Below are 26784 nucleotides of genomic sequence, written 5' to 3'. Positions count from 1 at the left end.
AACGTGTTTGCACAGGTAGTTTCAAGATTTTTTTTAAACAAAAAAAAAGCCCAAAAGAAATAGGAGGAGTGCAAAGAGAAAGAGGGCGGGGATTCATTTTCTATAAATGTAAAACACGTCACATCACTGAGAGGAACGATGGAGGAAACATCTCTGCAATGTCTGCTCAGTAAGTAAAAACCTCTTAAGGTTACCTAAAGTTTATTTTACAGAATTTTTGAATGTTGATTGATGACAGATGAAAGAAAATGACATAAGCAACAAGTGAAACAGTATTTCAAGAAAGTTTAAAACACAAAGAAGACACATTTCAGCTGTGAAGAGGAAGTTTGAGCATCTTACAGAAAAATAGGATGTGAAAAAATGAATTTAGCAGTTTAGTGATTTTAAAAACAGAACTGTACTGTGGCTATACATTTTACTGATACTCGGCTGTCTTTTGCTCAATGCATACAAAAGGTCTACAGCATGAAAATAAAGTAGAACGGTATTAACAAAAATGAATTATATTCATTTAACAATAATAAAAAAATTCCTACATCCTCAGATGAAGATCAAGACTGCTTGTTTCTGCTCAGGAGCAGAAACATTAAAATGTCTACATTCAACATAAGCAGCATTCATTAACAAAACATAAAAATCTAAATAATAATCTGTACCACAAAGGTAGATGTTAGACTACAATGACTCGACTGATCTCTGACACATTGTTATAGAAGTACTTTAATTTAAAGACTTTTATGTTGAGTTAATTTTTATCAGTGTTCTGTTTTTTAGGTCTATGGATGTGATTCTTGTCTGACTGCAGTCATGACATTTGACAAGTTTCACATTTTGACATGAAGCATAAATCAGACTTTAAAGGAGCATTTTAATCAACACAACAGAATCTCTTCTCTTTATTGGACACAGCAGTACAGGAGATAATATTACTTATCACTTGATTGATTGACTGATTGATGAAGAATTTATGTGTTTGTGAAAACTCAAACCAACCTTTCCTCTTTAGTTCTGATCTCACTGCTGAGCTGCACAACAAACCAAGGTCAGTAACCTTCTTCTGTCACAGTTTAAACCTGATAAATGTTCATTGATATGACCTGATTGGGTTCATGTTTCACAATGTAAAGTCTAACAGATCATCAGTTTTTCATTTTAACCCTCACAGCTCGTCTGACTGTGAGTCCCAGCAGCTCTCAGTTCTTTGAAGATGACTTTGTGTCTCTGAGCTGTGAGGAGGACGACAGCTCTGCTGGATGGACTCTGAGGAGAAACACAAGCAAACGACAGAGAACTCAGTGTGGAGATGGGTGGGGAAGATGGTCTGGTTCTTCTTGTAACATCAGCTTCATCATCTCATTGGAAAGTGGAGTTTACTGGTGTGAGTCCAGAGAGGGTCCCATCAGTAACATGGTTAACCTGACAGTCACTGGTAAGCTGAGTGTGTGGAGTTAGTGTTGATGAAGCTGTGTGTAAATGGATGAAATGCTGTAGTTTGTCTCTGTGTTGAGGTGGATCAGTGATCCTGCAGAGTCCTGTCCTCCCTGTGATGGAGGGAGATGACGTCACTCTGCTCTGTAAAACAGAGACCACTCCCTCCAACCTCCCAGCTGCTTTCTATAAAGATGGCTCCCTCATCAGGAAGCAGCCTACAGGTCACATGACCATCCAGCATGTTTCCAGGTCTGATGAAGGCCTCTACAAGTGTGACATCAGCGCTCATGGAGAGTCTCCATCCAGCTGGATCACTGTCACAGGTGACACACTCACCTGTCTGTGTTTCTGCAGCTTTCAACATTCACAATGTGACGACAACTTAATGACTGTGTTTGCTTTATTTTAGAGAAACACACCACCACACCTCCACCTACATCCACACCTCCACCTACATCCACCTGTCCTCCTGGTTCCACCTCCATCACTCTTCCTCCATCACTCTCTCCTCCTGTTCTCTATGTGTTGTCATCTGTTGGATCAGTCTGTGTTGTGGTTCTACTGGTGTTACTGGTTCTGCTGGTGAGACAACAAGTTCAAAGGAAAACTCAAAGTGAGTCTGAGCTGTTTCTCTTTCAGGTTTAGTTTCTCAGAGTAAAGTTTTGTAAATTATTTTAACGTCATATTCACAAATTATTTAAACAGTTTCCTGCTGTGATTATGAAACAGTGAAATTACTTTGCTGTTCATTCTGGTTTCTTTTATCTGACAGGGGAGGAGTTGGAGATGATGACATCACGTACAGCAAAGGCTCAAGTCATCAACAACAGCCAATCAGAGGAAGCAGAGGTAGTATTTAATGTGCTGTGTGTTGAGGGTTCATGTTGATATTCAAAGGAAATATAAAAAATGGTTAAATGAACTCTGTGAACTCACTAATTAATTCATTTTGACAGTTTATGATCCAGAGCAACATAAATCGGATGCCGAATTCCCACTTTAAGAGCTTTCTACCATGAAAATACACACACACAGATCATCTTACTTCCAGTTTCACTGGTTTATTTTTTATTCTTTACACGATGAAGATTATTTGAGTTTGTCCACCCTCAGTTTCTTCCTTTAAATCCAACCTCTCTTCATCTTTCTGAGTGAAGAAACAGTCCTAGGTCAGGGACCCAGTGTTTTCTGTTTGTATTGTTATTCCTTGATTTCATGTGTCATTGTCAGTGTTGGGGAGTAATGGAATACATGTACCGCCGTTACGTATTTAAAATACAAAATATGAGTAACTGTATTCCGTTACAGTTACCGTTTAAAAAGGTGGTATTCAGAATACAGTTACTTTGTTGAAATAAATGGATTACACTGCGGTACTTTCCTGTTTCATATTGTCGCGGGTCAGAACTGTTTGGGTTTGTTTGACAGCTACATTCTGTTGTTCCAAGCGGCAGGGTTACGGTTGCCATGGTTACAGGGCGACGCTCTCTCTCTCTCTGTGTGTGTGTTTCCTGGGTGAGAGAGCGTCTTTTCGTTGTTGTTGTTGTTGTGCTAAGCTAACAGGCAGAATGCTACAAGCATAGCTCTAAAGAATGTAGCATCATGGGCAGTGTAGTCCGTGCTGCAGGGAGAATGGACTGCCATACACGTTATGGGTCTGTGAGCGCGAGGAGGGAGAAAAAGGGGAGTGGAAAGGTACGAGTTGTCATCGAGGAAAAACGGGAGCTGGAAGCATGTAAATATAATAATAACCACTTCAGCCAAGAAGAGTGCCTGACGAGCCCAGTTGTAAGTAAGCTATTAAGACTCGACTGTACACCGTGTTTGTGTTTGTTTCCTCCGAAAACAATAAGTTCCGTTGGAGCAGTCTTTCAACGCCTCTCTCTGTCTCTCGCAAGAAAAGTTGACCCACACAACAAAGTAAAGCTATTTTTCGGCTATGAGCCGACAGGGACCCCGCCGTATTAGTCAGAGGTCCCTTTACTACGGTTCGGAGTCGCGGACCTTCAGTAATAGTAATAAATCACACAGCAATAGTACATTCACGTTGTTGTAAAAAGCATGATAATATATTAAGTAATCCAAAGTATTCAGAATACGTTACTGTCATTGAGTAACGTAACGGAATACGTTACAGAATACATTTTGGGGCATGTATTCTGTAATGGAATACATTTTAAAAGTAACCTTCCCAACACTGGTCATTGTGAGTCTCTTGGTTTTGGTGTCTGTCTTAAGTATTCCTAGCTCCTTAGCTCTTTAGTTTTTACTGAGCTCTAGTTCTTAGGTTTTGGTTCCATGTGTGTACATTGTTGTGTGAGTTCTTGTGCCGTGTTTACCCTCGTGCCGTTATGTTTATCTGCCCCCAGCTCCTCTGTGCACTAGTCTTAATAGTCAGTGTGCTCAGTTTTGCATCCTCCTTTCTTATCATGTGTTATTATCCTCAGCTGTGTCTCCCTGCTTCTCTCTCTTTGCCCCGTTGACCTTCTGTATTTATTGTCTGTGCCTGCCTCTGTGCTTTGCCGCATCGTTAACATTCATGCCCTCAGACCTGCCTGTGTGTTTTGGTTCTTGCTCAGTTTCTAGCCCTCCTATTTTGTTCTGTTTTTGAGTGATACCTGCAGTAAAGCAGTGGTCCTTGCGTTTAAGTTCTGCTTCCAGGAGTCTGCATGTTGGGTCCTTTTCCTGCCTCCCTGCACACGGTCATAACACTTTCATTTCTCTCCTTGTCAAAACCTTTAGCTACAACACACTGTGAGACAAACTGTTTGTGTGTTTGATGATCTTTGAGCATTGAACGTTTGTTGAAACGTTACATTTGAAAGAACTTGTCATTTAAAAAATCCTACTCCCTTTATGCTCACACCTCTTCAGTCACTTCAGCCAGATGCTGCACTGTAAAAAAAAAAGAAGTAGATTTTACGGTAAAACGCTGGCAGCTTTGGTTGCCAGAAATCTACCGTAAAATTACGGGTGAAACATTTTCTTCTTTAACGGTAACAAGGTATTGTTATTGTTGATTTTACGGTTAAAAATAGTGCTAGGGTCAATATTTTACCGTAGAAGAAAATGTTTAAACTTGAAGAAAAAATAATGTTTTTCCCTTGAATTAACATGAAAATAACATAAAATAAAGTTTGTGCCAGAAAACACATTTTTTCCCTGTAAAATTAATTATCAAAAAAATAATAAAATACAATTTTATTTTGTCGTTTTTAGACTAGAGTGCTTTTAAGTGTTCTACTCTGTAAGCTTAATACACAAACCATGATTTTATTCAAATTACTAAATGTAACACAAAAATGTCCACCTTAAATTTTCAAAAAAGTATTTTATTTAACATCTTTGATGTTTTGAACATCAAACATTTACATTTGTACTCAACAAATCACAAATAGTTACTAGTTATCTCCATGACAGTAACAGTGAGGAATCACAGAATTCTTACAAGTTCTGTTCAAACTGTGCAAAACCAGTGCTTTAAGTTGAGCACACATTATACTTTACATCTGCCTTTAGCAGACAATTCAGACACCTTTAAGTGTTTTGGTGCTGTTTTCACTACATAAATGTCAGTACACGTAGAATCTTGACTTTTCAAATTATCCAAATACAAATATAGAGAATTAAACATTTTTTCTATAATTGAAAGAAAATCTGAATTGAAGAAATTACAGGAACAAGTTTACACCCACATATTTTGCACACAGAACTGAGCAGTAAACCTGAAAATGTACATCTTAAAACTGCATCAGGTAACAAACAAAAACTTTACACTTGCTTTGAGAACTTCAACCGCAAATTTTTGGATAACTACAAAATGCCAGCAATGTACATGCAGCATACTTTTACACTATTGGAATACAAATATCTTTAAAACTGGGAAAATTAAAATCCAAGAAACAAAATCGCAGGTTTACCACATTTTTACCAGATACATTTTTCAGATATAAAACAGTGAATCAAAAGTAGACCATGTACTTTTACAAATTGTGTCTAGTAAAACTTCACATTGTTAAAAACTTCCCACTCATAATCAGAAATGTAACAATTGTTTCAAAAACAGAACATCTGTAAAGTATGTAACATAGTATACCTTTATCACTTTGTCTCAAACAAGAGGGGTAGGACTAGATCCACTCATGGTCAGCAATGTCTGAGATGAGAGTGAGGACTCTGGGATTGACTGAGAACACTTTTTTCTTCTTGGATTCAACCTTGGTGGCTCTCTCAGGATTTATGGAAAATAAACACCTTTATGAAAAAAAGGGCGAGAGAGATTGAGGAAATTAACAACCTGAGTTGGGATATCAAATGGCCAAGTTTGAAAAGCACAAAAATAAATCCATAATAAAATAAATTTTACCATTGAAGGAACTCCAGTGTTGATCGTAGTTCCACTGGGTAGTGTATGTTAAAGCAGTAGTAACTGCCAAACATTAGGCAGATAGCAGAGGTGAAGGTTGTGATGCGGTCGTTGACAGTCTTCTTGTCAATGCTCAACATGAATGTCTCAGCAGCGAAGCAGGAGGAACCTGAGAATTAAAACAACAACAACAAATTAAAAACTTTAATAACAAGAGCTTTAATGTCAGTCATATATACAAATACAGAGATACTTGTTACATGGATCATAGGATGAGTTATGTTACTAGTTGAACTTATATGGTTGTGTTATCCAGTGTATTAGTGAGGAAGCAACAGAACATGAAACGAAACAAGCCAAGAGTACAAGAATGTGGCAGTTACAACAGAAAAAAAAAAAAAAAAGTTGAATTTTGCTCTTTCACCTTACCGCAAACAATGATGAAGGGTGTTAGTGGGATGTTGAGTAGAGAGAAGTACACAGCCAAAACCTTGTGCTTCTTTTTGGCAGAACCAAGTGGGTTCACTACTTCAAATGCATCCTGGTATAGAACCAGCTTGAGGCAATGCGGATTTTCCTGAAAAAATTTGTTTGACACAAACACGTTACCATCACAACATTCCCTGAGAACATCTGGTCTTGAAACATTATTAGGATTCACTGATATGAGACCTTGCCAAAAACTTGATTCCAGCATACCCTTCAAAATATTTAGCAGAGGAACACAATAGGCAAATCTCTCCATCCTGTTCTTGTCCCTGCCCAAAAACACTTTTCTGGGTTCAATATACTTGAACACAGCTTTAAAGCCCTGAACTCTTGAATAAGAAGTTCTCAGGGACCCTGTGTGACAAGCTGAGAACAAGTCAGATTGTTTTACTGTGTCACAGATTTTTATGTCTTCATCTGAAACTGACATATCTTTTGGAAATGAGCTTAGTCTATTCAATGTATACATCTGTCTCAATTCATGTATATTTTGTATTTCTTCAACAATGGTTTGAATGGTAGATGCTGGCAGAAGATGCTGTCCCTGTAGTTTAATGTAAAACATACATACATTTCTGAGATACAGGTCACTGAAATTAGACCCATCCATACCAGGGTCTTCTATATCTGATACACTGACACCTTCCTGTATGGTGGCACTTGTAGATGGACTCTCTGAGTATCTTTGTTTAAACCACAAATCACATTTACCTAACGTTTGTGTTTTCTAGACATATGGGAGATAAATGTAGATTTTACAGAGAACTCACTTTGGCATCCTCTCACTGGACAAGTTACATGCTGTCCCTCTTCTATGTGTTCCTGTAAGTGAGCAATCAAAGCTTTAGTTCCCTCACATTGGCGTTCACAAAGTGAGACAGTGCAATTCAAACCCATTAAGGTAGCATTCTGAGAAACAGTTGCGGTACCAGTGTGGTGGCGGTAGAAGTGAGACTTTAAAGCAGCATATCCAGAAAACACCTGCTTACAACTTACTTCAACACATTTAAAAATACACCGGGGTTCATTACGATGCAGTCTGCAATGCAAAACATAAGCTTTCACGGACTGAACCGATTCTCCACATATGCTGCAAAAATACATAACCAATATGACACAGCTGCGAGGCTAGCTAACTTAAAGCTTCAGCCGGATGTCAAACAAGGCGGGAAAATCCAGGCCGCATTTAGACAAAGCATTCAAATATAGCTATACTAATTAGACGGTTTCCATTAATACACCCGTCTCCAAAACACGTCTCAAAACGCGCACTGCTGGTTTTGCAAGGCTCTTTTCAGCCTGATGTAGCTAACGCTAATGTTAGAAACGAGCTAAAGCTAACGTAAATTTATCATTTGCGCCTTCACTGCCTGCAACACAATGCTGTCGATAAATAAACCAAGTTGGATTATTTTCTTACCGTAGTAACTGAAGACGAGCTGTGGCAGACGTTAAATTAAAAAAAATGAGAAACAAGTCCACGAAAATGAAGATAGCGTGCTGCCGTAGTCCAAAGCAAAACTTGTGTGGAGCTGTACAGACGTTATCTGCAGTGGAGCCTGATGCAGTGCACTGATTGGCCCATTTGAAATCGGGCGCCTTGATGTGAAACGGTGCTCTAAACGTCAGGGGAAAATGCTTAATTTTGGGAGGAGGTGCTTTTAAAATCTTTTTTCTTCATATGATAATTAACTATGAATAAATAGAACAGACAACAGATTATTGTTTTAACACTTTTGGGATTATATGAATTCACTCAATAATATAGTATGTCTATCATTAGCTGTAGGTCTCTCAAGTTGTTGTTAGCTTTTACATTTTAAACTCATGGTTTATTGAGTTCAACAGAATGTAGATTTAAGAGCTACATCCCATATTCTTTACAAAAACTACATCCAAAAATTACCCTAATACATTTCTAGTATAAAGATCTTGGGACATATGTACCTGTTATATGAATATGCTGTATTAAATGTGCTATGAATCAAGAATGGATTTAATGTAAAGTGTTTTGGGCTTCTTGAAAACCACTATCTAATCCATTATTATTATTATGTGAAATTAATGCAAAAATCACAGTCATATTACAGCATGTATCCATTACCAGCACAACCATGCTTACTTTCAGCAATTAAAACCTGTATTTTTTTCAATAAATAAATGTAAAAAAAATTGTGTTTGCCTGTTCTAAACTTTATTGGAATCTTCCGTTAAAAAAACTACGCAAGAGTGATTTACAATAGGTTTATGTATTTTTTTCAGAGAAAAAATGTACATATTACAGTTTTTCTACATTTCTTTATTTACAGCAATTTCACATCAAATCAACAGTTTTAAACTGTTTTATAGTTAACAGGTTTTTCCTGTCGTATTTTTACTGTCTTTCACTGTTAAATATACGGATCTTTTTTACAGTGTGAAATATCAACCACAACTTAAGGGCAGTTTGGTACAGATTATTATTTTGATTTTGAATTTTATGTATTAATAATGAAGGGTGCTGATGTTGTCTGTAAACATTTCATTTATCTGCATCCTCACCAACATCAGCTACTTCCTCCTGTTGTTTTCTATGAGCTGACACATGAAGCTAAACTGGGATCTCTCATCACAGTGCTGATGATAGTGTGTTTCAAAGTGTGGGGCTGTTTTGTAGCTTGTGGTAAAATTAGTGGGGTTTTTTCTTCTCCTACTGTTAATAACCAGTGACCAAATACAACCAGAGGGTGATTTTCCAAAGTAGAAAAAAGATGATCACATCATCTTTGTGCTACATGAGGAACAATAACTCTGTTCTTTTAACACACATCCTGTACACTAACAGTGCATTTAGAAGTTGTGGTATTTGCAGTCCTCTGTGTGTGTTTTAATGAAACTGAGTTTGTGTCTGTAAGATGTCAGATACATAAACTTCTCTTTAACATAAAGATTTGATTTTATTCTTTTTCAGACTTTAACTGTGATGCTCTGATACTTTCACTAACATTCTCCTGTTGTGTTCATTTACTTTACATAAACATGAGTTTACAGAGCTGCTTATTCTTCTTATGTTGAACTGTGTGTGTTTGTGTTCAGACTTTAAACCAGAGCCAGACGTCGTCTACTCCTCACTGAAGTAGTCCACCAGTCCAACCACCGACGTCCAGCTGCTGGTCTCTAACTGGTCCACACAGCCACACAATGTTGATTTGCATATATTCTCTAGTGCCTTCTCATTAAAATATACACTCTAAGTGTTTGTATGAGTGTATATAGTATAACTAAAATATGAATGTCATCTGTACAGCGTTGTCCTGCCTTCTCTGCAGCATCAATAAACTTTGCTGTCACATGTTGTTCCTGTCATGTGGTTCTGTGGGTTTCAGAAGTATTGCTGATGGCAAAATGTGAGTTGTGTTTCTAACTGATACACACCTTTATTCAGAGCAGATAAGAAAGAACAGACACACAATTTAACCTCAACCACAGATTAAAAACAGCAGGAACATCTTTCAGTGGCTGAAATAACTCTGAACAAATTGTTTATTTGTTTGTTATCCATGGATGATGAACAAGGATCACTCAGTGTTCGTCTATGCTCTCGTGTCAGGTGCTTCAGTAGATTACTCGTGCTATTAACAGCAGCCGATAGTTTTACTAAGTAACGCGTTGCACCCAACACTGGATTCTCCTGTAACCAGTTTAATACTTCAGAAACAACGTCTCCCTCACCGTCTGAACACTCAACAACAAATGTAAATTTAAATTTTAAAAGTGTTTTAAATCCTCTCCCCATTCTGTCAGTTTACTTCACATAAACATAACAGAGTTTCAGAGCTGCTTATTCTTCTCATGTTGACCTGTGTGTGTTTGTGTTCAGACTTTAAACCCGAGCCAGACATCGTCTACTCTTCACTGAAGTCGTCCACCAGTCCAACCACTGACATCCAGCTGCTGGTCTCTAACTGGTCCACACAGCGCATCAGACCTGAGGAATTTGACTTGTAATACTTATTTGTTATATTGTGTTGTGTCTTCTCATTATAATGTACACTCTCTGTGGTTGTATAAGTCTGTCTGTATATAGTTTAACTAAAAGTAATTAAAAATATAAATGTAATGCGTTACTTTAAATGTCCTCAGTAGGGATGGGTATCGAAAACCGGTTCTTGTTGAGAACCGGTTCCCAGTGTTTCAATTCCTTGGAATTGTTTCCCATTTTTGCAAACGATTCTCTTATCGATTCCAGTCGCCCCGAATGACGTCACCACGTTGCGGAGCGTCATTTACCTGGCAGGAAACATGGCGCCTAAGCGGCTTAAACACTCAAAAGTTTGATTATACTTTATGAGAGCCGATGACAACAGGGCAACTTGCAAAGTAGATATTTCATTTAAGGGAGGAAACACTACGAATATGCAAAAGCATTTGCTCACAAAACACGCGATGACACGTGTTTTTAATTCCGCTCCGGACTCGTGACTCTCAACCCAGCAGCAGCGGTAACGTTTGCACGTCCTCTCCCGTTAATGCGGCAGGTAAATAATCAACTAACAGTGCATATTATGTTAGCGCGATCTGTCTTATTACAAGACCTGACATTACTGTACATGTAGGTGACCATGATGAGAGAGACAGACAGAGTCTGGCTGGCGCTCGCTGGCAGTTCTCGCTGCAGTCTACCAGTAGCGTCTCCTTTCAGGCCAGGATAGACGAATGTCACCGAGCAGTGTCTAAGTTTGTGGTAAAAGGCTTGCACCCATTTGCCACAGCAGATGCCCCGATTTTTGGTAAGTGAATGTGTTTAATTGTAGGCAGGGACATTACTGGATATTCTTGTGTAATTGCCACAGAACAATTTATGTTATACTTTGTTATTGCTACAGAAGAATATTTATTTTATTATTTTACATTTACAATTTTCTTTCCTGGGGACCCTGTGACACCCCATTGAAGAGCCGTAGGCTGGATCTCTTAAGATCTCACTGTTGGGTTTGTAAGGCCATGTTACTCCTAAATTTCTACCTTGTTCAAAGAGAAGATATAAAACAAAGTTCTAAGCTAATCGACCTTAGTGTTCTCCTTTTTTTAAAAAAAAAAGAATCGATAAGAGAATTGATAAAGAATCGAATCGTTAAACAGAATCGAAAATGGAATCGGAATCGTTAAAATCTTATCAATACCCATCCCTAGTCCTCAGTAACTTTGCTTTTTCTTCATTTCATTTATAAGCGTGGCACCGTGCTGTCGTCTGCTTCCTCTGCAGCATCAGTAAACTTGTCACATGTCGTTCCTGTCGTGTGGTTCTGTGGGTTTGAGAAAAAGCGCTGATGGAAAATTTGTCTCTAACTGATTCACACCTCAGCTCAGGAGATAACAACGAACAGACAAACAGCTTAACCTCGATCACAGACTAAAAACAGCACGAACATCATTCATGGCTAAAAAGAACAAAGTGTGTTTGTTTGAAGAGTTTTAATTCAAGGAAATCAAATCTGTAAGAATTTTCTTTCTGGTTAACTTGGTGTTAGCGTGCTCTTTTTGTAGATTTTTACACAGAGTTGAATTCACGATGGCGATTTGTTTTCTGTCCTTGATGCAGTTTACACTTTACCAACACACTCTCAGCCTCTCAGTATTATCTCCACTCATTAAACGTTGCAGACCTCACCACCATTTTCCTTCTCCCTGCAAACAAACTCACATCGGCTGATTGTAGCAGGATATTGTATATTAAATGAATATATAAGGTAACCTAAGATTAGCATTTTGAGAATGAGATGAAATATATCAAGTTAATTGTATTAACCTCTTAACTTACTGTCAGCAATCCCGAAATGCAGGATGATGTAACAAAATACAAGTAACTTAAAGGTGTTTTTATAGTTGTCTGCGTATTGATACCAAAACATCCGATCGTCGTGTTTCACCTTATGGATCAGGATATTAGAAGATCGTTGTGTTTCCTCAATGATTTGAAGTAAATCTGTCTTTCATTACTAAGAAAGAAAACAGAAGCAAGTAAAACTACCAAAAAAGATCAAGTCTAAGCAATATTTGATATGGAAACTATTTCTCCTTCCGCTTATGTGCGTGTCCCAGGGATCAACTGGGGCTTTCATTTGAAATATTAAAGTAAAATTCATAAATAATAAATAAATAAAATAATAAATAAATTTCCTTAAGCAGCTGATGGTTTATATAAAAATGCCTATACAGCAGGATTTTAAACATTAAACGATGAATATTATTCAACTTTTTTTAATACACTGCCCCCTAGAGCCTTTCATGTCTCAGTGAAATGCAGATTCTGTCACGGTCCGGGGTGAGCGGCCGTGTGGAGAGTGGAAGGAGGACTCAAAACGCAGCACTTCTCAGTTGTGAGGGTGATTTATTGATAATAACAAACATAAAGTGGAGATGGTAAAACAGAACTAAGGACGAACTAAACTGGGAGAAACTACACAAAGGGGTGGCAAACCTGAACATGAAGGGAGAACAGCAGGGAGAGTACGCAGGGGATTACACCAGGTATGAACACAGACGACGCGACGAGGAGCAGAGGAAATCACACACTATAAATACACAGAGAGACACTGGGAAATCACACACAGGTGGGAGACACAGCTGGACCTGATTAACCTGACGAGACAGGGGAACACTAACACCAGGGACCAACAGAGGGAGCACAAACCCAGAACCCAGTGTCTAAAACCCCAAACACAAACCATCCCAAAACAGCCATGAATAATAATGAAAGTAATAACAATAAGTACATAAACATAAAGTCACTGAGTCATGGCCGCAGGACCATGACAGTACCCCCCCCTCAAGGGCTGGCCCCAGACAGCCACAGAAACACACCACCAGACCCGGGCGGGCGGCAGGGGGCCCAGGACGGAGGGACCGGGCCACGACCAAAACGGAGGCCCCAGAGTCCCAAACAAACGCTCACAAAAGTCACAGGGGAGCAGAGTCCGAAGCACAGTTCAGGCATTGGCGGTCCGGGGGCCGGCCGTGCGGAAGGCAACGGCGGCCGCTCAGGCGTTGGCGGTCCGGGGGCCGGCCGTGCGGAAGGCAACGGCGGCCGCTCAGGCGATGGCGCCCAGCCAGTAGCCTAGCCAGCGGTCCAGAAAACGGCCGTTTAGCTCCAGACCCAAACGAGGCCGGGCCAGGCGAGGCTGAGGACACGTAAGACGGGACCGCAGCAGGCGGAGACGAGGATGCAGACACGAAGGCTGGACCAGACGATGATGAAGCGGAAGCTGGACCAGACGATGATGAAGCGGAAGCTGGACCAGGCGAGGATGAAGCAGAAGCGGAAGCTGGAGCTGGACCAGGCGAGGATGAAGCAGGAGATGAAGCTGGAGCTGGACCAGGCGAGGATGAAGCTGGAGCTGGACCAGGCGGAGATGAAGCTGGAGCTGGACCAGGCGGAGATGAAGCTGGAGCTGGACCAGGCGGAGATGAAGCTGGAGCTGGACCAGACGATGCTGATGATGCTGGACCAGACGATGCTGATGATGCTGAACAAGACGAGGATGAAACCGGGCCAGGCAATGAAGAAGCTGCAGCTGAAGCTGGACCAGGCGAAGCTGACGCTGTAGCTGAAGCTGGGCCAGGTGAGGATGAAGCTGGACCAGAATCAGGCGAGGATGAAGCTTCAGGCTGAGGCGTGGCTGAAGATATGGAGGCCGGATCGGGCGTGGATGAAGACACGGAGGCCGGATCGGGCGTGGATGAAGACACGGAGGCCGGATCGGGCGTGGATGAAGACACGGAGGCCGGATCGGGCGTGGATGAAGACAGCGGGACGGCTGCGGGCGGTGGTGCTGCAGGTGGTGGCACTGCAGGAGGCGGCGCCGCAGCCACAGGTGGTAAAGCAGCCATAGGTGGCTGGACGGGCTCCTTGGGACCCCCAGCTAGCGAAACAGGAGGCTGGACGGGCTCCTCGGGACCCCCAGCGAAAACAGCCGCAGAACCAGCGGGCACCGGGGCCCCCGGCACACACGAAACAAAACCAGTAGGCACGCGGGCCTCTGGCACATGTGAAACAAAACCAGTAGGCACGCGGGCCTCTGGCACACATGAAACAAAACCAGTAGGCACGCGGGCCTCTGGCACATGTGAAACAAAACCAGTAGGCACGCGGGCCTCTGGCACATGTGAAACAAAACCAGTAGGCACGCGGGCCTCTGGCACATTTGAAACAAAACCAGTAGGCACGCGGGCCTCTGGCACACATGAAACAAAACCAGTAGGCACGTGGGCCTCTGGCACACATGAAACAAAACCAGTAGGCACGTGGGCCTCTGGCACACATAAGGAGGGCTGCAGCTGCGCAGAGCACTGACCCTGCTCAGGCAGTGACAGCCCGGTGCAGTTCACAGCTGGCATCTTGGCCACCAGGGGTCCAGAGTAAGCTGAGGGCTGTAACCCAGCCTCTGGGGAAGCCCCGGAGAGAGCAACAGTCTCTAAGGTTGCCAGCTTTTGAGGAACAAGTCCGTAGTGAAACAGTTTATCTCCCTGCTCAGAAACAGCGGTGGAAAACCAGTGCGAAAATTGTGGCTCAGCCATTACCGGAACTGTGGGCTGTAGCGATGCTAGTGGTGGTGGTGGCTGAGTGGCTGACTGGAGCGGCGGTAGAACATGTAATTGTGCCCCTAGGGAGGCTAACGGAGGACCTACAGACTGGGAAGCTTGTAGCTGGACACAGAACTGAGCCGGAGAATGGCGATACAGTCCTGGCTCAGAAGGAGCGGCAGAGACACAGTCTGTCAGTTTAGCAGCGGGTTTGTACACGCCCACTTGGGAGGGATCCGTTACCACGAAGGTAGGTAAGCGATCCGTACAGTCTCCCATCCCGCTCTGAATAGCCCCAGAAAATAAAGTCCCGGAAACTGGGGAAAGCAATGCATCCCGCTCACTCACCGCATCGGGCTGCTCGAAAGTGAATGCAGACGGGGGGTGTAGTCCAAGGTCCAAAAGGAGGAACTCCCGCTCCCACGAACAAAGCGAGCTAAAAAGCCATGGGAGACCGGTCACCAGACGCTGTAGCCGCCTCTCTATAGCGCGCTGGGACTCCCCCCCCCCCCCCCCGGGTTTTCCAGCCACAGGTCGATGAGCTCCTGTGTGGCATCGATGAGAGTCTCTCGTAGCTCCCTGGACAGATTAAGCGCTGCTGGGTCCATTTGTGGTCGCGTCGTACTGTCACGGTCCGGGGCAGCGGCCGTGTGGAGAGTGGAAGGAGGACTCAAAACGCAGCACTTCTCAGTTGTGAGGGTGATTTATTGATAATAACAAACATAAAGTGGAGATGGTAAAACAGAACTAAGGACGAACTAAACTGGGAGAAACTACACAAAGGGGTGGCAAACCTGAACATGAAGGGAGAACAGCAGGGAGAGCACGCAGGGAATTACACCAGGTATGAACACAGACGACGCGACGAGGAGCAGAGGAAATCACACACTATAAATACACAGAGAGACACTGGGAAATCACACACAGGTGGGAGACACAGCTGGACCTGATTAACCTGACGAGACAGGGGAACACTAACACCAGGGACCAACAGAGGGAGCACAAACCCAGAACCCAGTGTCTAAAACCCCAAACACAAACCATCCCAAAACAGCCATGAATAATAATGAAAGTAATAACAATAAGTACATAAACATAAAGTCACTGAGTCATGGCCGCAGGACCATGACAGATTCATTTATGAATTTTCTCGTCAATCTTTAAAAATCTTTTTCTGATGGACTTTATGGAGAAATACCAACAGTCACTTTGGTCTTGTGATACTTACAAAATAACTGTGAAATTGTAACTTGAAATTCTTATTTCTTAGTCAAGCAGCAACTGTGACTTTAGGCTTGTCTTTTTAAAATTATAAAAATATTCCGAGTTATGTTTTGAGAGAAATTGAAGAAACTACTGACCAGCATTTATTCAAGCAGGAACACCTCAGAGGTCAACTGATTTCACTTCTGAGCCAGAGGTCATCTACTTTTCATCTACTCCAACAGTCCAACCATGTGACGCTTACATCCATTCTCTTCTATTTATCCTTGTCAGGGTTATACCCTGGACAGATCGCCAGTCTGTCACAGACAGAGACAGACAACCATTCACACATTCAAATTTAGAGTTTCCAATTAACATAACCTCACTAACTGCATGTCTGTGGACTGTGGGAGGAAGTTGGAGTACCAATGCAGCCGTGCAGTTTCATTTAAATATGTTGTGTAGATGCAGCTAGTCTATTCAGTTTTAATGTCAGCAGTTTTTGGAAAAAATTGTGATCTGCAGAACTGAACTGGTAACTGGCATAAAGTCTGATTTAAGGTCAATTTTATTTCACATATAAAGAAACACATCAGAAATGTGTGCTCGGTATTTGATTTCAAATAACTAATGATCAGCTATGAGCTGGTTTGTTTTTCTCTGGAACTGGATGAGCAGGATTCCAGTCAACTTACTGTGATCATGGGTAATGCTGATCTTTATCACATTTTCACAGAAAAGAAACTAAATATATATCCTCATTAGAAAAAACACACACAAAGAAACACAGACATACTTATTTATGATCCACAGAGAGAGAGCCAAGCACGTACACAACATAGCATTGATGAGAAAAGAGTAAGAATATACAGTGGGGCAAAAAAGTATTTAGTCAGCCACCGATTGTGCAAAAGAGTAAGAATATACCATCACAGGTTTGCACAAGTACACTTATGACTGAGGTCCAGTTCAAATAAACTGATCATAAAGTCTTCTGTCTCTGCTTCATCTCAGTGAGTGATGAGGAGGGTCTAACATGAAGTCACAGCAGTGCTGTCTGGGCCAGATGTGGCTCATTTTTTTTTTTTTTTACACATTGTACAGTTTTAGGGACAGTGGGGTGTGTGAAACAAACTCACTAATAAACTGCTTAATTAAATTAATTATGTAATGCAGCTATAACTGAGCTCATGAGCAGGTGAGTTAATTCTGTCAGCATACATACATACATAATTCTCCACATTGTAAATGATGTCATCCTTGAGCTCCTCAGACGGGTTGCAAGCCACTGGTTCCACGGTGGCTGGTTCGTACTGTCATGCCTGGCGTAGCAGACGTGTGGAATGGAGATAAGGACCCAAGACGCGGACTGCTAAGTAGTGAGAGAGCTTTATTAACAAAAGGTGAAATACAGCACAACAGGAAGGGGGGCGAGGAACAGAACAGAAAATACTCTAAACTGGGAAAACTAAAATTTAACACAAAGCCAGAACACAAATGAGGGTACCTTGCAGGGCGAATCACCAGGAAGACCGAGGTACAAACACGGAATAACACAAACGAACCAACAACTACTAAGACAGAAGACACGACTAAAATACACTCAGAGAACACAGGGACATTACACACAGGTGGGGAACACAGCTGGGAGTGATTAATGTGACGAGACAAGGGAGGCAAACTGAAAACACTCACATAAGACGCAGACCTTCACAATAAAACAGGGAACACATACACGGAATGACAACACAGACTTCACATAGACTGGAGAACACAGAACATAGGAACATGAAACGTGAACAGGGAATGTACAAGAACCCGAAAATAACCAAAACCACAGAATAATAATAACATAAACACGGAATCGCAGACTCCGGATCATGACAACTCTTTATATATTTGCAATATTTTTTAGCTCAGCTTTAACCTAAAAGCCTTGAATAGTTTTACACCCTGCCATTATACAGCCTGAGACATGTGCAACTAATCTTTGGACCGACATGCCACTTTGGGGCTGAACAAATTTGTGATGCAAGTTGTTGCTTCACCACTTTTAGTGTAAAGTGACAGCAAAGAAACCAGGAAAAAATGTGAGCAGCACCATGTGTCAGACTTCAGTGGAATAGGACACAAATTCATCTTGCTGAGCTTCACAAGTCAGAACCTCATAAGCTAATTAGCTTCACCACCAGCCCCAAACTAATTTTAGTCCAAATTCGAAATTCATCAAACGTCCTCTGAGATGTCTGTTAAAAGCAAAGCGCCATACAGCAAGAATAGAATCAGAATCATCGTATTAGGCCAAGTTTTTGCACACAGACAAGGAATTTGCCTCTATAGTCAATGTTGTGCTCTGCATAAAAAAGCAAATGCAACTTTTAAATAGACAGTTTAATACACAAGCATACACCTTCTTCATACACAAGAAGAATATAAATATAGGAGAACCGTTATTATTCTTAATAGCGGTAAACAGCCTGGCCCTGAGCCGAAAAGGAGATTTCAAATAGCCTATAGGGACGGCTTATAGGAGAGAGGTGGCTGGTCTGGTGTCATGGTGTGAGGACAACAACCTCACCCTCAACACTGACAAGACAAAGGAGATGATAGTGGACACAAGAACAGGAGGCCTCACCAGCCGCTGTTTATCCGGGGCCTTGAAGTGGAGAGGGTGAGCAGCTTCAGATACCTGGATGTCTACATCTCTGAGGACCTCACCTGGACACTGAACACCACACAGCTGGTCAAGAAGGCTCGGCAGCGGCTGTATTTCCTGAGGAGGCTGAGGAAATTTGGTATGTCGGCCAAGATCCTCAGCAGGTTCTCCAGCTGCACTGTGGAGAGCACACCGACCAGCTGCATCACTGCATGGCACGGCAGCACTACTGCTATGGACCGCAAACGCCTGCAGAGAGGGATAACAACTGCGGAGAAGATCATCAGAACTCCACTGCCCTCTCTGCAGAGCATCTACCATCACAGAGTCCAGAGGAGAGCTGCCTCCATCCTCAAAGACCCCACACACCCCCATCATGGACTGTTCACTTTCTGCCCTCAAGACGAAGGTTTAGAAGTGTGAAATCCAGAACATCCAGACTCACTAACTCCTTCTTCCCCACTGCTGTCAGACTCTTGAACAGCTGACCCATTTTGAACAGTAATAATTATTTTTTTGCACGTCTGGTCATCTTAACATATTAAGCCAGCATTTTAAGCTATAGCTCTTTTACACACAGTCTTCAGCTATTTGTACTATTTGTATTTATGTTTTTCTATTTGTATTGTAAATATTAATCGGCATCTGTGGGTGGACAGCAAGGAATAAATTTCATTGCACAAAGAAATGCCTGACACATGACAATAAACAATCTTGAATCTTGAATCTATCCTTGACTACTTGTCTACTGCCTCAGTAAACCCTCCCTGCTTTGGCTGCTGTCATGGTCCTGAGTCTGTCGACTCAGTGTTTTGTGTTTCTTTATGCTTTTGTTTATTCGGATTATGTATTCCATTATTATTTGCCATTTGTTAGGTTTCTGTTCTATGCCTGCCCTGGTCCCACCTTCCGGGTTCCCTCTGTCTGCCCATGATGTCATTATGTCTGCTTATGAGTCTGCGTCTGTTAAGTTCTGGGTCTCGTCTGGATCTCTGTGTCTGTCGTGTGCTTCCTGTTTTATTTTGTAGGTCTCTGTCTTATGTCAGTGCGTTCAGCTTTGTGCTCTCCCTGGCTCGTCAGTGTAATCAGCGTCAGCTGTGTCTCCCAGCTGTTTCCCCTCACTCTGTTCACCTCTTGTATTTAGTGTCTGCGTCTTCCTTTACTCGTTGTCACGTCGTATCCTCACGTTAACTGTGTGATCCATCTGCTAGCCTGCCTGTCTGCTTAGTTAGTTTTGTATTCTCAGTTTAGTTAAGTTTATGTTCTGTTACTGCCCAGCAATAAAGCTGAGTGTTTTGAGTTTACGTCTGCCACAGAGTTCTGCATTTTGGGTCCTTCCTCCCTGCCTGCCTGCACACATGACAGCTGCAGCTTGTGCACAGCGGTGCTGCAAAGCTCCCTACCAGAACCTCCAAGCACTCAAACCCTGCTAAACTCACTGTGCTGGATCCCCATTAAATTTAGATTTAGTTCTGTGGACTCATTCAAAAAAGAGTTGAAATGCTTATTTTTGTAATAATAACATTTGAGTACCAATTTACTGTTGTTGTGTTTTTAAATCTCCAGTGTTTTGGTTTCATTCTAATCCTACTGTTATGTTTTTATTTCAAGCACCTATATGACTGTCATAAGACACTTTATGAAGAAATGTAATGTGATAAATGTAATACCGGAGGCTACCAGCAGACTTTAAATCTGGATCAAGGTCATTTGAAGATTGAACTGTTTTCAGACTGTTGGGTTTGTGCTGACTCCTGAAGTGGAAAAGAAGAAGCGCTTCAGAAGTCCAGTCTGAGTCACATGTTCATGAGTTTGACATTTATCAAACACAAATCACACAACTTTTACACGACCACTGTCCACTGGCCTCCACACACTCAGCTTACCAGTGACTGTGACGTTAACCATGTTAGTGTTTAGTTACCTGGATGACTGAGCATGCATCAAGACATGTTAGTGACGAGACCCTCTCTGGACTCACACCTGTAAACTCTGCTGTCAGGAAACATTGCATCAAAAATAGACCTGATTGTGTGTTATTGTGTGATGCTCCATGCTAATAAAAACAATTCCACATAAAAAAGTTTGCCTTCATAAAGGAGTGATATGGAGAATCAATGCAATTATAACTCACTGAACAACACGAATAGACACACAGACCTTTCTTTGAGGTGTGGGTGTCATTAGTCACCTTTGAAAAACTGAGTGTTTGAAATATTTTGTTTTCATGGCTCCACCTTGTTTGTTGTCATGCTTTTGTTTGTGATTCTTTGGTCAAAGAGAAACCACAGGTCAGAACAAGCTGCTGAAAACACACATTCACATTTAGATACTGAGGATTTTTTGCTCTTGAAAAACCAACCATCTCATGGATATTTCTCACACTTTTAAAGTGAAAATGTCCTCTGTAACATCTGCATCTCTCTGCTGGACTTTACTTTTTGCTTACTTCCTCTGTGTCTCTGCAGGTGAGACTGAACGTGTTTTAAATGCAACAGAATTTTTCTGATTTATGAAATAATACCTCATCAAGAATTCTGTTTTGTAATCATTATTATAAAGTGTGCTTAGGTAGGCTGTGTGACAACAGTTTAAGAGTTAAGCCTGAATTGGAACTTATCTGAGTCCTGATACAGAGAGCAGACTGAGAGAAAACTGTGATTTTGTTAACCCTGAGATGAAACTGTTTAAAGAGCGCTAAGTAGAACTCAGTTGAAACATGACACTCCGATAGCCCGGGTTTGTCCTCTCCTTCAGCTTCATTTGCTTCATTTCCCCATACATGCAGATCTGTTATCTGCTAAATCTGCAGAAGTTTAAACCTTAACAAACATTACAGTAATAACTTAACATAACAGAAATTTCTGGGCAAGCTGGTTTCATCTTCAGCTCACAATACAATCTCTACTTTAATCTAACTTTGTGGACAGTAAAGAAACTCTAATCGTGTCAGGAAGTTCCTCTGCACTCAGACATTTGTCAATTGCTGATTTCTGCACAGAGATGGGCAGTAATTCATTACAGCTAACTTTTTGCATTAACTTTGCTGGCAACGATTGAAACAACGGAAGCAATAACAAATACACTGGACCTAAAACAATATGCAGCTGGAATATTTATGGATTTGAAAAAATAATTTCATACTGTTAATTACTCTACTACTAATACTAATACTACTAAGCAAACTACAGTTTTATGGCATAATCCTTTATGCATAATCCCATAATCCCTTGTTTAGTGTATTGAGTAATCGGAGCACTACATGCAGTGACTCCCAAGCTAGGCGAGTGGCTCGGGCAGATCCCAGGAACAACATCTGAGATCTTGGAAACCAAATATTAGAGATGTACAAAACAAAGTTTCCAAAAGCATCTCAATCATGAACAGAATTAAGCAGGTTCTAGACTAAACGTCACTCTATGTTCTCTATATTCACTCTAAAATCTAAAATCCGGTATCATGCAAAATAAGATAATTTCAATATTTTAATATCTTATTCAAAATCGTTTTAACCAGAGAGATGAGGATAAAATTTGAGGGGTAAAGAGAATTTCAAGGAAGTACTAGGAAACGTTTTTGTGTCTCTGTGATATGTTTCTTTGTATTAAACACACTCAGGAAGCAGCATGGTGCTCAGTGATGATTAATTTTTAATAAGACAAACAATTTCTTAGCAAGAAGCCATGTTTAAAAAAAAAAACAAATTACACTACCCATCTGCTGTATCATAGAGCTGTTAGATAAACAAGAAAACCATCTAATTAGATAAAGAAGCATTTAAGTTTCACAGTGGCTTAAAATGAGAGGAAGAAACTCATACAGATGTATCAAAGTGTGTACCTGCATGTGCAGCTTATCTAAACCTGAAACTAATTTATGTGCTTTATGTTTCCTTTATGGTTTTACATTTTGGTGGATAATTTATAAGAGTTTACAATACATCCACATCACATTAGATTTTCCCAACTGATAACTCTCACCTGTTTCTCACCTGCAGGTCAAACAAGAAGACGCAGAGAGGCTGTTTCTGATGGAGAGAAAATTGGTCAGGGGGGTTATATTGCAGCTGTTTTTGTTGTTGGCTTGTTTATCTTTTACATATGCTATAGAAGAATGAACCACAGGATAAACTGATGTTCTGAGGACAGACAGAAATGAGCACTGTGGATAATAATGGGCCTTTGGTGGTGGCAATACAAATATAGTTAAACAGTAAGTCTGTGTTATAAATGAGCAGAAATGGGTACTCTCACCAAAATGCCTATATATACTATAATTTATAGTTTATACATTTTCTGTAAGCAATTCTTTGTGCGTTTTTTTTTGTTTATTATCAATAAATCATTCACATGTATATGGACTGTTTTCTCTTCCTATCTACAAGATAGTGGAAAACTAACCCATGTCCTGAACAGCCTGTTATGAAAATCGAATTCTTTTGAGTACAAGCAACTTCAAATAATAGTGAAGTAAAGATGAGCAAGTCAATCTGCTATTAACATGCTAACAAAATAAACTGAATGTGCTGAACAATGTTTTCTGCATTATATCAGGTTTTGATATATTGTAAACTGTAAATGTAATGTAATGTAAATGTAGATGTAAACTGACACATAACTCAGCTGTAACCTCTGTGTCTCAGTACAGACTCTGTTCAGACCTGTGAATCTGAAAGTATTTATAGAATGAAGGTGGAGTTTTGTATGACTTAAATTAAACCAGCTGATTGTGAGGAGTTGAGATGGAAGACACTGAGTTTTGATGGTATGATCCATATCTGATTGGCAGTTAACATCTGCAGCATCCGAATTAGGACATATCACACAGTTGTTTTGTTGTTGTGTGTTAAATGTTAAGCACTTGGACCTGCTATCCCCTCCTCTTCTTTTGTTATACTGTACTTATTTGTTGTCACCTTTACAGTGTCGTGTACTAAGTTTCTGTAGCTAAAATGGGAATGGCTCATGTAACTGTGTCACTCTGCTTGACTTTGCTGCTTGTCAGTGTCTTTGTTTTTGTTTCTGTAGATGGGGTTCTGTTAAAAACCAGAGTTCCCCTCTGAGATAAAGCTGAATAAACAGTATCAGCCTAGTTTTCATGTTACATAAGAAACATTTAGTTTCACATTTATTCAGTTTCTCTTTCAGTATGAAAGTGTCATGAGATTGGGTGGTGTATCTGTGAACTTAACCACTTGGTCAGCAGTGCAGTTTTCACCACAGAGACAAAGAAGTGTTAAGCTGCCATTGTAGCCTCGGCAGTGGTCACATCGCACAGTTGCAGTCACACACAGTGAGCATAAACATGTGTCTCAGTGTGATGTGTTTCAGGAGTCAGGATACAGCCATGAAGCTTTTTCTTCATTGTTAAGTTTGTTTTTTAGTGATGTTTTGTCAGATTGACCCTTTTCTTTTCCTTTAGTTTGTCTATTTAAAGATCCCAGACAGCTCATCAATCAATCAACAAAACGTTTAATGCCTGAATGAGTTCTCTGAATGTTAAAAGTGTGATCAGGTTAGTTTCTTTTTCTGCGATGTGTTATTAGTTTGACCCTTTTCTTGTAGTTGCTCCAGACTTCTCGTACACTTGCCTGCTCTTTCTTATTCTTTCTTATTCAGAGGCACCTCAAGATGTCTGCAAGCCAGCTGAAAGATGAATCTCTTCAGGAAGTCCTGGGTTTGCCCCAGGAGAACTCCTCCTAGTAAACACAGCAGGGTACCTGATCATGGGCAGGGCGTAGGTGTTGATAGCCTGGATCTTATTTTTTTTTCCAGCTGATTCCCATTCACCTGTGGGATCCCAGATACTCTGTATCTGCAATGTTGCTTTCTGGTAGTTCGATCCCCTCAGTTCTGACTACCTTCCCTCTCTTTGTTATCGTCCAACTACACTTCTCCAGTCTGAATGATATTCCGATGTCATTGCTGTATATCCTGGTGGTGTGGCTCAGTGAATCGATGTCTTGTTCACTCTTAGCATACAGCTTGATGTCATCCATGTACAGGAGGTGGCTGACAACTGTTCCATTCTGTAGTCGATATCTGTAGCCAGTGTTGTCAATGATCTCACTGAGGGGGTTCAGGCCTATGCAGAACAGCAGTAGGAACAGAGCATCTCCTTGGTAAATTATGCACTTGATGGTGACTTGTTCTATGGGTTAACTTCTAGTGCTGTTCACCACATCAGTAGGGCTTTGGAGTGTGACGTTGTGGCCAGGATTTTAGGTCGAGGCCAAACAAAGGGCAAAAACACACGGATAATAGCAGCTATGGTTGGTATTTGGTTTGTTGTTGGTTGTAATGTTAGATTGTATGATTGGGAAGGGAATAAGCTGGAGAATGGGCTCTCTTTTTATACAACATATAAACCATAGTCATATTACAGCATTAATCATAGATTACATCTATATATAATCTATGTACTGTTACTCAATATAATCAATGAGCAGAGGTACAGAAGGAGTGTCTGCAGAGAGCCTTGAAAGTAAACGCCATGAAATACTGCCCTCTTCTGTTCACTGAGGAGGACTGCATCGTGTTTAAGATAAGATAAGATAACCTTTATTAGTCCCACACGTGGGAAATTTGTTTTGTCACAGCAGAAAGTGGACAGTGCAAAGTTATATAGCAAAAATTAGAATACAATACGAATAATATACTGTACACAACTATAGAGAATAGAATAGAACAAAAATAAAATACTATATACAGGGAGTGCAGAATTATTAGGCAAGTTGTATTTTTGAGGAATAATTTTATTATTGAACAACAACCATGTTCTCAATGAACCCAAAAAACTCATTAATATCAAAGCTGAATGTTCTTGGAAGTAGTTTTTAGCTTGTTTTTAGTTTTAGCTATTTTAGGGGGATATCTGTGTGTGCAGGTGACTATTACTGTGCAGAATTATTAGGCAACTTAACAAAAAACAAATATATACCCATTTCAATTATTTATTTTTACCAGTGACACCAATATAACATCTCCACATTCACAAATATACATTTCTGACATTCAAAAACAAAACAAAAACAAATCAGCGACCAATATAGCCACCTTTCTTTGCAAGGACACTCAAAAGCCTGCCATCCATGGATTCTGTCAGTGTTTTGATCTGTTCACCATCAACATTGCGTGCAGCAGCAACCACAGCCTCCCAGACACTGTTCAGAGAGGTGTACTGTTTTCCCTCCTTGTAAATCTCACATTTGATGATGGACCACAGGTTCTCAATGGGGTTCAGATCAGGTGAACAAGGAGGCCATGTCATTAGTTTTTCTTCTTTTATACCCTTTCTTGCCAGCCACGCTGTGGAGTACTTGGACGCGAGTGATGGAGCATTGTCCTGCATGAAAATCATGTTGTTCTTGAAGGATGCAGACTTCTTCCTGTACCACTGCTTGAAGAAGGTGTCTTCCAGAAACTGGCAGTAGGACTGGGAGTTGAGCTTGACTCCATCCTCGACCCGAAAAGGCCCCACAAGCTCATCTTTGATGATACCAGCCCAAACCAGTACTCCACCTCCACCTTGCTGGCGTCTGAGTCGGACTGGAGCTCTCTGCCCTTTACCAATCCAGCCACAGGCCCATCCATCTGGCCCATCAAGACTCACTCTCATTTCATCAGTCCATAAAACCTTAGCAAAATCAGTCTCGAGATATTTCTTGGCCCAGTCTTGACGTTTCAGCTTGTGTGTCTTGTTCAGTGGTGGTCGTCTTTCAGCCTTTCTTACCTTGGCCATGTCTCTGAGTATTGCACACCTTGTGCTTTTGGGCACTCCAGTGATGTTGCAGCTCTGAAATATGGCCAAACTGGTGGCAAGTGGCATCTTGGCAGCTGCACGCTTGACTTTTCTCAGTTCATGGGCAGTTATTTTGCGCCTTGGTTTTTCCACACGCTTCTTGCGACCCTGTTGACTATTTTGAATGAAACGCTTGATTGTTCGATGATCACGCTTCAGAAGCTTTGCAATTTTGAGACTGCTGCATCCCTCTGCAAGATATCTCACTATTTTTGACTTTTCTGAGCCTGTCAAGTCCTTCTTTTGACCCATTTTGCCAAAGGAAAGGACG

At 41.1% G+C, this 26784-nt stretch overlaps 2 protein-coding genes and 1 long non-coding RNA gene across 3 annotated transcripts in view; 1 reads left to right on the top strand and 2 right to left on the bottom strand.

Annotated features, from left to right (window-relative positions):
• LOC146713176 (uncharacterized) overlaps positions 1–26784 on the bottom strand; it is a 72770-nt gene that overhangs the window by 40388 nt on the left and 5598 nt on the right. The window lies entirely within an intron of this gene.
• LOC146713177 (low affinity immunoglobulin gamma Fc region receptor II-like) lies at positions 123–9627 on the top strand. The gene is made up of 7 exons (XM_085452333.1): positions 123–169; positions 1010–1045; positions 1169–1432; positions 1512–1757; positions 1844–2047; positions 2207–2283; positions 9365–9627. Exons 1-7 carry the CDS (start codon positions 139–141, stop codon positions 9401–9403), a joined length of 897 nt encoding a protein of 298 aa, XP_085308459.1. The 5' UTR covers positions 123–138; the 3' UTR covers positions 9404–9627.
• Positions 5843–7814, bottom strand: LOC146713178 (uncharacterized). The gene is made up of 4 exons (XR_014919116.1): positions 7710–7814; positions 7060–7111; positions 6230–6377; positions 5843–5969 (listed from the first exon to the last, which is right to left on the bottom strand). It is a non-coding gene; the product is annotated as an uncharacterized LOC146713178 (long non-coding RNA).

The sequence above is a fragment of the Copadichromis virginalis genome, linkage group LG3, assembly GCF_057382275.1.
Source record: "Copadichromis virginalis isolate Kocher_CV1m ecotype Utaka linkage group LG3, C_Virginalis_male_GT1.1, whole genome shotgun sequence".
NCBI classification, from domain to species: domain Eukaryota; kingdom Metazoa; phylum Chordata; class Actinopteri; order Cichliformes; family Cichlidae; genus Copadichromis; species Copadichromis virginalis.
The sequence above is the reverse complement of the archived record's forward strand: the minus strand, read 5'-3'. Positions and strand labels throughout refer to the sequence as shown.